The sequence below is a fragment of the Artemia franciscana genome, chromosome 20 (assembly GCF_032884065.1).
Source record: "Artemia franciscana chromosome 20, ASM3288406v1, whole genome shotgun sequence".
NCBI lineage: Eukaryota > Metazoa > Arthropoda > Branchiopoda > Anostraca > Artemiidae > Artemia > Artemia franciscana.
Window position 1 is genome coordinate 31533782 of NC_088882.1, and position 13576 is coordinate 31547357.

The following is a 13576-nucleotide window of genomic DNA, read 5'->3' on the forward strand; positions in this document are numbered from 1 at the left end:
TGTGGACTATCTATATTCTTTTTTTTAATGCCCTTGTGGAACGGAGGTGCTGCTTTGCAAAATGAGGAGAGATGTTAGACTCATGCCGATGCAACGTCAGGCAACAGCACTGCTAAATTTCATGGTAAAAAATAAATTTCAGTAACTAAATTGTCAATTCAAAGTCCTACATGGCTGTGGACTATCTATATTCTTTTTTTTTAATGCCATTGTGGAACGGAGCTGCTGCTTTGCAAAATGAGGAAAGATGTTATATTCATGCCGATGCAACGTCAGGCAACAGCACTGCTAAATTTCATGGTAAAAAATAAATTTCAGTAATTAAATTGTCAATTCAAAGTCCTACATGGCTGTGGACTATCTATATTCTTTTTTTTTAATGCCCATGTGGAACGGAGGTGCTGCTTTGCAAAATGAGGAGAGATGTTAGATTCATGCGGATGCAGCGTCAGGCAACAGCGCTGCTAAATTTCTTGGTAAAAAACATTTCAGTAACTAAATTGTCAATTCTAAGTCCTACATGGCTGTGGACTATCTATATTCTTTTTTTTAATGCCCTTGTGGAACGGAGGTGCAGCTTTGCAAAATGAGGAGAGATGTTAGATTCATGCGGATGCAACGTCAGGCAACAGCGCTGCTATATTTCTTGGTAAAAAAAAGTTCCAGTAACTAAATTGTCAATTCAAAGTCCTACATGGCTGTGGACTATCTATATTCTTTTTTATAATGCCCTTGTGGAACGGAGGTGCTGCTTTGCAAAATGAGGAGAGATGTTAGATTCATGCAGATGCAACGTCAGGCAACAGCACTGCTAAATTTCATGGTAAAAAAAAGTTCCAGTAACTAAATTGTCAAATCAAAGTCCTACATGGCTGTGGACTATCTATATTCTTTTTTTTAATGCCCTTGTGGAACGGAGGTGCTGCTTTGCAAAATGAGGAGAGATGTTAGATTCATGCCGATGCAACGTCAGGCAACAGCGCTGCTAAATTTCTTGGTAAAAAAAAAGTTCCAGTAACTAAATTGTCAAATCAAAGTCCTACATGGCTGTGGACTATCTATATTCTTTTTATTAATGCCCTTGTGGAACGGAGGTGCTGCTTTGCAAAATGAGGAGAGATGTTAGATTCATGCCGATGCAACGTCAGGCAACAGCACTGCTAAATTTCATGGTAAAAAATAAATTTCAGTAACTAAATTGTCAATTCAAAGTCCTACATGGCTGTGGACTATCTATATTCTTTTTTTTAATGCCCTTGTGGAACGGAGGTGCTGCTTTGCAAAATGAGGAGAGATGTTAGACTCATGCCGATGCAACGTCAGGCAACAGCACTGCTAAATTTCATGGTAAAAAATAAATTTCAGTAACTATATTGTCAATTCAAAGTCCTACATGGCTGTGGACTATCTATATTCTTTTTTTTAATGCCCTTGTGGAACGGAGGTGCCGCTTTGCAAAATGAGAAGAGATGTTAGATTCATGCCGATGCAACGTCAGGCAACAGCACTGCTAAATTTCATGGTAAAATATAAATTTCAGTAACTAAATTGTCAATTCAAAGTCCTACATGGCTGTGGACTATCTATATTCTTTTTTTTTAATGCCCTTGTGGAACGGAGGTGCTACTTTGCAAAATGAGGAGAGATGTTAGATTCATGCCGATGCAACGTCAGGCAACAGCACTGCTAAATTTCATGGAAAAAAATAAATTTCAGTAACTAAATTGTCAATTCAAAGTCCTACATGGCTGTGGACTATCTATATTCTTTTTTTTTAATGCCCTTGTGGAACGGAGGTGCTGCTTTGCAAAATGAGGAGAGATGTTAGATTCATACGGATGCAACGTCAGGCAACAGCGCTGCTAAATTTCTTGGTAAAAAAAGTTCCAGTAACTAAATTGTCAATTCAAAGTCCTACATGGCTCTGGACCATCTATATTCTTTTTTTAATGCCCTTGTGGAACGGAGATGCTGCTTTGCAAAATGAGGAGAGATGTTAGATTCATGCCGATGCAACGTCAGGCAACAGCGCTGCTAAATTTCTTGGTAAAAAAAAGTTCCAGTAACTAAATTGTCAATTCAAAGTCCTACATGGCTCTGGACTATCTATATTCTTTTTTTAATGCCCTTGTGGAACGGAGGTGCTGCTTTGCAAAATGAGGAGAGATGTTAGATTCATACGGATGCAACGTCAGGCAACAGCGCTGCTAAATTTCTTGGTAAAAAAAAGTTCCAGTAACTAAATTGTCAATTCAAAGTCCTCCATGGCTGTGGAATATCTGCATTTTTTTTTTTAATGCCCTTGTGGAACGGAGGTGCTGCTTTGCAAAATGAGGAGAGATGTTAGATTCAAGCCGATGCAACGTCAGGCAACAGGACTGCTAAATTTCTTGGTAAAAAATAAATTTCAGTAACTAAATTGTCAATTCAAAGTCCTATATGGCTGGGGACTATCTATATTCTTTTTTTTAATGCCCTTGTGGAACGGAGGTGCTGCTTTGCAAAATGAGGAGAGATGTTAGATTCAAGCCGATGCAACGTCAGGCAACAGCACTGCTAAATTTCTTGGTAAAAAATAAATTTCAGTAACTAAATTGTCAATTCAAAGTCCTACATGGCTGTGGACTATCTATATTCTTTTTTTTAATGTCCTTGTGGAACGGAGGTGCTGCTTTGCAAAATGAGGAGAGATGTTAGATTCATGCGGATGCAACGTCAGGCAACAGCACTGCTAAATTTCTTGGTAAAAAATAAATTTCAGTAGCTAAATTGTCAATTCAAAGTCCTACATGGCTGTGGACTATCTATATTCTTTTTTTTTAATGCCCTTGTGGAAAAAAATGGTAAAAAAAAGTTCCAGTAACTAAATTGTCAAATCAAGGTCCTACATGGCTGTGGACTATCTATATTCTTTTTTTTAATGCCCTTGTGGAACGGAGGTGCTGCTTTGCAAAATGAGCAGAGATGTTAGATTCATGCCGATTCAACGTCAGGCAACAGCACTGCTAAATTTCATGGTAAAAAATAAATTTCAGTAACTAAATTGTCAATTCAAAGTCCTACATGGCTGTGGACTATCTATATTCTTTTTTTTAATGCCCTTGTGGAACGGAGGTGCTGCTTTGCAAAATGAGGAGAGATGTTAGATTCAAGCCGATGCAACGTCAGGCAACAGGACTGCTAAATTTCTTGGTAAAAAATAAATTTCAGTAACTAAATTGTCAATTCAAAGTCCTATATGGCTGGGGACTATCTATATTCTTTTTTTTAATGCCCTTGTGGAACGGAGGTGCTGCTTTGCAAAATGAGGAGAGATGTTAGATTCAAGCCGATGCAACGTCAGGCAACAGCACTGCTAAATTTCTTGGTAAAAAATAAATTTCAGTAACTAAATTGTCAATTCAAAGTCCTACATGGCTGTGGACTATCTATATTCTTTTTTTTTAATGCCCTTGTGGAAAAAAATGGTAAAAAAAAGTTCCAGTAACTAAATTGTCAAATCAAAGTCCTACATGGCTGTGGACTATCTATATTCTTTTTTTTAATGCCCTTGTGGAACGGAGGTGCTGCTTTGCAAAATGAGGAGAGATGTTAGACTCATGCCGATGCAACGTCAGGCAACAGCACTGCTAAATTTCATGGTAAAAAATAAATTTCAGTAACTAAATTGTCAATTCAAAGTCCTACATGGCTGTGGACTATCTATATTCTTTTTTTTAATGCCATTGTGGAACGGAGCTGCTGCTTTGCAAAATGAGGAAAGATGTTATATTCATGCCGATGCAACGTCAGGCAACAGCACTGCTAAATTTCATGGTAAAAAATAAATTTCAGTAATTAAATTGTCAATTCAAAGTCCTACATGGCTGTGGACTATCTATATTCTTTTTTTTTAATGCCCATGTGGAACGGAGGTGCTGCTTTGCAAAATGAGGAGAGATGTTAGATTCATGCGGATGCAGCGTCAGGCAACAGCGCTGCTAAATTTCTTGGTAAAAAACATTTCAGTAACTAAATTGTCAATTCTAAGTCCTACATGGCTGTGGACTATCTATATTCTTTTTTTTAATGCCCTTGTGGAACGGAGGTGCAGCTTTGCAAAATGAGGAGAGATGTTAGATTCATGCGGATGCAACGTCAGGCAACAGCGCTGCTATATTTCTTGGTAAAAAAAAGTTCCAGTAACTAAATTGTCAATTCAAAGTCCTACATGGCTGTGGACTATCTATATTCTTTTTTATAATGCCCTTGTGGAACGGAGGTGCTGCTTTGCAAAATGAGGAGAGATGTTAGATTCATGCAGATGCAACGTCAGGCAACAGCACTGCTAAATTTCATGGTAAAAAAAAGTTCCAGTAACTAAATTGTCAAATCAAAGTCCTACATGGCTGTGGACTATCTATATTCTTTTTTTTAATGCCCTTGTGGAACGGAGGTGCTGCTTTGCAAAATGAGGAGAGATGTTAGATTCATGCCGATGCAACGTCAGGCAACAGCGCTGCTAAATTTCTTGGTAAAAAAAAAGTTCCAGTAACTAAATTGTCAAATCAAAGTCCTACATGGCTGTGGACTATCTATATTCTTTTTATTAATGCCCTTGTGGAACGGAGGTGCTGCTTTGCAAAATGAGGAGAGATGTTAGATTCATGCCGATGCAACGTCAGGCAACAGCACTGCTAAATTTCATGGTAAAAAATAAATTTCAGTAACTAAATTGTCAATTCAAAGTCCTACATGGCTGTGGACTATCTATATTCTTTTTTTTAATGCCCTTGTGGAACGGAGGTGCTGCTTTGCAAAATGAGGAGAGATGTTAGACTCATGCCGATGCAACGTCAGGCAACAGCACTGCTAAATTTCATGGTAAAAAATAAATTTCAGTAACTATATTGTCAATTCAAAGTCCTACATGGCTGTGGACTATCTATATTCTTTTTTTTAATGCCCTTGTGGAACGGAGGTGCCGCTTTGCAAAATGAGAAGAGATGTTAGATTCATGCCGATGCAACGTCAGGCAACAGCACTGCTAAATTTCATGGTAAAATATAAATTTCAGTAACTAAATTGTCAATTCAAAGTCCTACATGGCTGTGGACTATCTATATTCTTTTTTTTTAATGCCCTTGTGGAACGGAGGTGCTACTTTGCAAAATGAGGAGAGATGTTAGATTCATGCCGATGCAACGTCAGGCAACAGCACTGCTAAATTTCATGGAAAAAAATAAATTTCAGTAACTAAATTGTCAATTCAAAGTCCTACATGGCTGTGGACTATCTATATTCTTTTTTTTTAATGCCCTTGTGGAACGGAGGTGCTGCTTTGCAAAATGAGGAGAGATGTTAGATTCATACGGATGCAACGTCAGGCAACAGCGCTGCTAAATTTCTTGGTAAAAAAAGTTCCAGTAACTAAATTGTCAATTCAAAGTCCTACATGGCTCTGGACCATCTATATTCTTTTTTTAATGCCCTTGTGGAACGGAGATGCTGCTTTGCAAAATGAGGAGAGATGTTAGATTCATGCCGATGCAACGTCAGGCAACAGCGCTGCTAAATTTCTTGGTAAAAAAAAGTTCCAGTAACTAAATTGTCAATTCAAAGTCCTACATGGCTCTGGACTATCTATATTCTTTTTTTAATGCCCTTGTGGAACGGAGGTGCTGCTTTGCAAAATGAGGAGAGATGTTAGATTCATACGGATGCAACGTCAGGCAACAGCCCTGCTAAATTTTTTGGTAAAAAAAAGTTCCAGTAACTAAATTGTCAATTCAAAGTCCTACATGGCTCTGGACTATCTATATTCTTTTTTTAATGCCCTTGTGGAACGGAGGTGCTGCTTTGCAAAATGAGGAGAGATGTTAGATTCATACGGATGCAACGTCAGGCAACAGCGCTGCTAAATTTCTTGGTAAAAAAAAAGTTCCAGTAACTAAATTGTCAATTCAAAGTCCTACATGGCTCTGGACTATCTATATTCTTTTTTTAATGCCCTTGTGGAACGGAGATGCTGCTTTGCAAAATGAGGAGAGATGTTAGATTCATGCCGATGCAACGTCAGGCAACAGCACTGCTAAATTTCTTGGTAAAAAATAAATTTCAGTAACTAAATTGTCAATTCTAAGTCCTACATGGCTGTGGACTATCTATATTGTTTTTTTTAATGCCCTTGTGGAACGGAGGTGCTGCTTTGCAAAATGAGGAGAGATGTTAGATTCATGCGGATGCAACGCCAGGCAACAGCGCTGCTAAATTTCTTGGTAAAAAAAATTTCAGTAACTAAATTGTCAATTCAAAGTCCTACATGGCTGTGGACTATCTATATTCTTTTTTTTAATGCCCTTGTGGAACGGAGATGCTGCTTTGCAAAATGAGGAGAGATGTTAGATTCATGCGGATGCAACGTCAGGCAATAGCGCTGCTAAATTTCATGGTAAAAAAAAAATTTCAGTAACTAAATTGTCAATTCAAAGTCCTACATGGCTGTGGACTATCTATATTCTTTTTTTTAATGCCCTTGTGGAACGGAGGTGCTGCTTTGCAAAATGAGGAGAGATGTTAGATTCATGCGGATGCAACGTCAGGCAACAGCGCTGCTAAATTTCTTGGTAAAAAAAATTTCAGTAACTAAATTGTCAATTCAAAGTCCTACATGGCTGTGGACTATCTATATTCTTTTTTTTAATGCCCTTGTGGAACGGAAATGCTGCTTTGCAAAATGAGGAGAGATGTTAGATTCATGCGGATGCAACGTCAGGCAACAGCGCTGCTAAATTTCGTGGTAAAAAAAAATTTCAGTAACTAAATTGTCAATTCAAAGTCCTACATGGCTGTGGACTATCTATATTCTTTTTTTTAATGCCCTTGTGGAACGGAGATGCTGCTTTGCAAAATGAGGAGAGATGTTAGATTCATGCGGATGCAACGTCAGGCAACAGCACTGCTAAATTTCTTGGTAAAAAATAAATTTCAGTAGCTAAATTGTCAATTCTAAGTCCTACATGGCTGTGGACTATCTATATTCTTTTTTTTTAAATGCCCTTGTGGAACGGAGGTGCTGCTTTGCAAAATGAGGAGAGATGTTAGATTCATGCGGATGCAACGTCAGGCAACAGCGCTGCTAAATTTCTTGGTAAAAAATTTCAGTAACTAAATTGTCAATTCAAAGTCCTACATGGCTGTGGACTATCTATATTCTTTTTTTTAATGCCCTTGTGGAACGGAGATGCTGCTTTGCAAAATGAGGAGAGATGTTAGATTCATGCGGATGCAACGTCAGGCAACAGCACTGCTAAATTTCTTGGTAAAAATAAATTTCAGTAACTAAATTGTCAATTCTAAGTCCTACATGGCTGTGGACTATCTATATTCTTTTTTTAAATGCCCTTGTGGAACGGAGGTGCTGCTTTGCAAAATGAGAAGAGATGTTAGATTCATGCGGATGCAACGTCAGGCAACAGCGCTGCTAAATTTCTTGGTAAAAAAATTTCAGTAACTAAATTGTCAATTCAAAGTCCTACATGGCTGTGGACTATCTATATTCTTTTTTTTAATGCCCTTGTGGAACGGAGATGCTGCTTTGCAAAATGAGGAGAGATGTTAGATTCATGCGGATGCAACGTCAGGCAACAGCGCTGCTAAATTTCGTAGTAAAAAAAAAATTTCAGTAACTAAATTGTCAATTCAAAGTCCTACATGGCTGTGGAATATCTATATCTATATTCTTGGTAGAAATAAATTTCAGTAACTAAATTGTCAATTCTAAGTCCTACATGGCTGTGGACTATCTATATTCTTTTTTTAATGCCCTTGTGGAACGGAGATGCTGCTTTGCAAAATGAGGAGAGATGTTAGATTCATGCGGATGCAACGTCAGGCAACAGCGCTGCTAAATTTCGTGGTAAAAAGAAAATTTCAGTAACTAAATTGTCAATTCAAAGTCCTACATGGCTGTGGACTATCTATATTCTTTTTTTTTAATGCCCATGTGGAACGGAGGTGCTGCTTTGCAAAATGAGGAGAGATGTTAGATTCATGCGGATGCAGCGTCAGGCAACAGCGCTGCTAAATTTCTTGGTAAAAAACATTTCAGTAACTAAATTGTCAATTCTAAGTCCTACATGGCTGTGGACTATCTATATTCTTTTTTTTAATGCCCTTGTGGAACGGAGGTGCAGCTTTGCAAAATGAGGAGAGATGTTAGATTCATGCGGATGCAACGTCAGGCAACAGCGCTGCTATATTTCTTGGTAAAAAAAAGTTCCAGTAACTAAATTGTCAATTCAAAGTCCTACATGGCTGTGGACTATCTATATTCTTTTTTATAATGCCCTTGTGGAACGGAGGTGCTGCTTTGCAAAATGAGGAGAGATGTTAGATTCATGCAGATGCAACGTCAGGCAACAGCACTGCTAAATTTCATGGTAAAAAAAAGTTCCAGTAACTAAATTGTCAAATCAAAGTCCTACATGGCTGTGGACTATCTATATTCTTTTTTTTAATGCCCTTGTGGAACGGAGGTGCTGCTTTGCAAAATGAGGAGAGATGTTAGATTCATGCCGATGCAACGTCAGGCAACAGCGCTGCTAAATTTCTTGGTAAAAAAAAAGTTCCAGTAACTAAATTGTCAAATCAAAGTCCTACATGGCTGTGGACTATCTATATTCTTTTTATTAATGCCCTTGTGGAACGGAGGTGCTGCTTTGCAAAATGAGGAGAGATGTTAGATTCATGCCGATGCAACGTCAGGCAACAGCACTGCTAAATTTCATGGTAAAAAATAAATTTCAGTAACTAAATTGTCAATTCAAAGTCCTACATGGCTGTGGACTATCTATATTCTTTTTTTTAATGCCCTTGTGGAACGGAGGTGCTGCTTTGCAAAATGAGGAGAGATGTTAGACTCATGCCGATGCAACGTCAGGCAACAGCACTGCTAAATTTCATGGTAAAAAATAAATTTCAGTAACTATATTGTCAATTCAAAGTCCTACATGGCTGTGGACTATCTATATTCTTTTTTTTAATGCCCTTGTGGAACGGAGGTGCCGCTTTGCAAAATGAGAAGAGATGTTAGATTCATGCCGATGCAACGTCAGGCAACAGCACTGCTAAATTTCATGGTAAAATATAAATTTCAGTAACTAAATTGTCAATTCAAAGTCCTACATGGCTGTGGACTATCTATATTCTTTTTTTTTAATGCCCTTGTGGAACGGAGGTGCTACTTTGCAAAATGAGGAGAGATGTTAGATTCATGCCGATGCAACGTCAGGCAACAGCACTGCTAAATTTCATGGAAAAAAATAAATTTCAGTAACTAAATTGTCAATTCAAAGTCCTACATGGCTGTGGACTATCTATATTCTTTTTTTTTAATGCCCTTGTGGAACGGAGGTGCTGCTTTGCAAAATGAGGAGAGATGTTAGATTCATACGGATGCAACGTCAGGCAACAGCGCTGCTAAATTTCTTGGTAAAAAAAGTTCCAGTAACTAAATTGTCAATTCAAAGTCCTACATGGCTCTGGACCATCTATATTCTTTTTTTAATGCCCTTGTGGAACGGAGATGCTGCTTTGCAAAATGAGGAGAGATGTTAGATTCATGCCGATGCAACGTCAGGCAACAGCGCTGCTAAATTTCTTGGTAAAAAAAAGTTCCAGTAACTAAATTGTCAATTCAAAGTCCTACATGGCTCTGGACTATCTATATTCTTTTTTTAATGCCCTTGTGGAACGGAGGTGCTGCTTTGCAAAATGAGGAGAGATGTTAGATTCATACGGATGCAACGTCAGGCAACAGCGCTGCTAAATTTCTTGGTAAAAAAAAGTTCCAGTAACTAAATTGTCAATTCAAAGTCCTACATGGCTCTGGACTATCTATATTCTTTTTTTAATGCCCTTGTGGAACGGAGGTGCTGCTTTGCAAAATGAGGAGAGATGTTAGATTCATACGGATGCAACGTCAGGCAACAGCGCTGCTAAATTTCTTGGTAAAAAAAAAGTTCCAGTAACTAAATTGTCAATTCAAAGTCCTACATGGCTCTGGACTATCTATATTCTTTTTTTAATGCCCTTGTGGAACGGAGATGCTGCTTTGCAAAATGAGGAGAGATGTTAGATTCATGCCGATGCAACGTCAGGCAACAGCACTGCTAAATTTCTTGGTAAAAAATAAATTTCAGTAACTAAATTGTCAATTCTAAGTCCTACATGGCTGTGGACTATCTATATTGTTTTTTTTAATGCCCTTGTGGAACGGAGGTGCTGCTTTGCAAAATGAGGAGAGATGTTAGATTCATGCGGATGCAACGCCAGGCAACAGCGCTGCTAAATTTCTTGGTAAAAAAAATTTCAGTAACTAAATTGTCAATTCAAAGTCCTACATGGCTGTGGACTATCTATATTCTTTTTTTTAATGCCCTTGTGGAACGGAGATGCTGCTTTGCAAAATGAGGAGAGATGTTAGATTCATGCGGATGCAACGTCAGGCAATAGCGCTGCTAAATTTCATGGTAAAAAAAAAATTTCAGTAACTAAATTGTCAATTCAAAGTCCTACATGGCTGTGGACTATCTATATTCTTTTTTTTAATGCCCTTGTGGAACGGAGGTGCTGCTTTGCAAAATGAGGAGAGATGTTAGATTCATGCGGATGCAACGTCAGGCAACAGCGCTGCTAAATTTCTTGGTAAAAAAAATTTCAGTAACTAAATTGTCAATTCAAAGTCCTACATGGCTGTGGACTATCTATATTCTTTTTTTTAATGCCCTTGTGGAACGGAAATGCTGCTTTGCAAAATGAGGAGAGATGTTAGATTCATGCGGATGCAACGTCAGGCAACAGCGCTGCTAAATTTCGTGGTAAAAAAAAATTTCAGTAACTAAATTGTCAATTCAAAGTCCTACATGGCTGTGGACTATCTATATTCTTTTTTTTAATGCCCTTGTGGAACGGAGATGCTGCTTTGCAAAATGAGGAGAGATGTTAGATTCATGCGGATGCAACGTCAGGCAACAGCACTGCTAAATTTCTTGGTAAAAAATAAATTTCAGTAGCTAAATTGTCAATTCTAAGTCCTACATGGCTGTGGACTATCTATATTCTTTTTTTTTAAATGCCCTTGTGGAACGGAGGTGCTGCTTTGCAAAATGAGGAGAGATGTTAGATTCATGCGGATGCAACGTCAGGCAACAGCGCTGCTAAATTTCTTGGTAAAAAATTTCAGTAACTAAATTGTCAATTCAAAGTCCTACATGGCTGTGGACTATCTATATTCTTTTTTTTAATGCCCTTGTGGAACGGAGATGCTGCTTTGCAAAATGAGGAGAGATGTTAGATTCATGCGGATGCAACGTCAGGCAACAGCACTGCTAAATTTCTTGGTAAAAATAAATTTCAGTAACTAAATTGTCAATTCTAAGTCCTACATGGCTGAGGACTATCTATATTCTTTTTTTAAATGCCCTTGTGGAACGGAGGTGCTGCTTTGCAAAATGAGAAGAGATGTTAGATTCATGCGGATGCAACGTCAGGCAACAGCGCTGCTAAATTTCTTGGTAAAAAAATTTCAGTAACTAAATTGTCAATTCAAAGTCCTACATGGCTGTGGACTATCTATATTCTTTTTTTAATGCCCTTGTGGAACGGAGATGCTGCTTTGCAAAATGAGGAGAGATGTTAGATTCATGCGGATGCAACGTCAGGCAACAGCGCTGCTAAATTTCGTAGTAAAAAAAAAATTTCAGTAACTAAATTGTCAATTCAAAGTCCTACATGGCTGTGGAATATCTATATCTATATTCTTGGTAGAAATAAATTTCAGTAACTAAATTGTCAATTCTAAGTCCTACATGGCTGTGGACTATCTATATTCTTTTTTTAATGCCCTTGTGGAACGGAGATGCTGCTTTGCAAAATGAGGAGAGATGTTAGATTCATGCGGATGCAACGTCAGGCAACAGCGCTGCTAAATTTCGTGGTAAAAAGAAAATTTCAGTAACTAAATTGTCAATTCAAAGTCCTACATGGCTGTGGATTATCTATATTCTTTTTTTTAATGCCCTTGTGGAACGGAGGTGCTGCTTTGCAAAATGAGGAGAGATGTTAGATTCATGCGGATGCAACGTCAGGCAACAGCGCTCCTAAATTTCTTGGTAAAAAAAAAATTTCAGCAAATTGTCAATTCTAAGTCCTACATGGCTGTGGATCATCTATATTTTTTTTTAATGCCCTTGTGGAACGGAGGTGCTGCTTTGCAAAATGAGGAGAGATGTTAGATTCATGCCGATGCAACGTCAGGCAACATCGCTGCTAAATTTCATGGTAAAAAAAGTTCCAGTAACTAAATTGTCAAATCAAAGTCATCCATGGCTGTGGAGTTTCTGCATTCTTATTATTTTTTTTTGGACTATCCTTGTGGAGTTATAAAACAGATTCATTCCAATGCTTCGCCACGAAACTGTTAATAATAAATTGGGTCGAACTTGCATCGAAAGGCTCAATTGAATTGGATTCCAGCGTCCCATTTCCCCCAAAATGTCCTCTAGCTTCAGTCCAAAGATACCATGAGTATTTACGTTTGTAAAATAGGTTCGTCATTAGCACGATTATAATTAATCATTAATAAATAGTATCACCCTTTATATGTCAACATTATTAACATACTTTAGATGATTACTGTTTTGCAGTAGACAATTTAGACTGAAACAATTTATAAATATCGAAACTTTACTTTCATAAAACGCGTAAACGCCTTTCGAACATTTCATAAATATCTGTTTCGTTGTTTTAATTGAAAAGCAAAGTAATTTTTTTCAATAAAATGAATAGACATCAGTTCATTTTAATTAAAAACGAAAATAAATATTTTTGGAGAACAATGACAACTCCTTCTATCCACTTCTTTCAGACGTAATCTCAATTTATTTGAATAATCGCCACAAGACTTACCGCAATTTTCCCACGGTAGTGATGGGAGCTGAGTAAAGCAGTTGATAAGGTAAAATATTGTCCACGCAATGATTATACAGTAGTACACATCCAAGAAGAACACGATGATCATAGTTGAAAACCCAACACCTGAAATTAATTTTGATGAATTGTCTATTTCCTAAAATTTATATATTGATACTTATCGGTTATATAATAGACACTATAAAATTTCGACACAAGAAACTGGTCACGTAACTTCTTTATACTGTTGATCATTTGGATGGCAAAGATCAGATGGGATAATAACCGGTCGGTTTGCTCTGATTAGTGATAAAGAATAGTGTCTCACCATGGATGTTCAAGTTAAGATTTGGGGTTTGCCAGGGACCAAAGAACAGGCAATAACATTTCTCCAGGATAAGGGGTTGTTGCCCCCCCCCCAAAAAAAAAATACGTCAATGGACACACCATGACTTTATACTCCTATGAGAAGCTACATTATTGGAAGTGTAACACTAGGCCATGTTTGAAAACCTTCAATTTGCGTGCCAATACGTAGTTTTCTATCAATCATATTTAGTAGGGTATATGTGGCGGGCGGCAGTAAAGGTAGAAGGAAGATCTCCTTTTAATACGATTTATAACG

The 13576-nt window shown here is 37.8% G+C and overlaps 1 protein-coding gene across 2 annotated transcripts in view; it reads right to left on the reverse strand.

The window, feature by feature from the left end:
- The window catches only part of LOC136040116 (sodium- and chloride-dependent GABA transporter 1-like), a 101089-nt gene that overhangs the window by 59172 nt on the left and 28341 nt on the right, over window positions 1–13576 (reverse strand). For both annotated transcript variants that reach the window (XM_065724211.1, XM_065724212.1), the window contains exon 4: window positions 12949–13077. In XM_065724211.1, the coding sequence (XP_065580283.1) occupies window positions 12949–13077 (129 nt within the window). The remainder of the gene's footprint in view (window positions 1–12948; window positions 13078–13576) is intronic.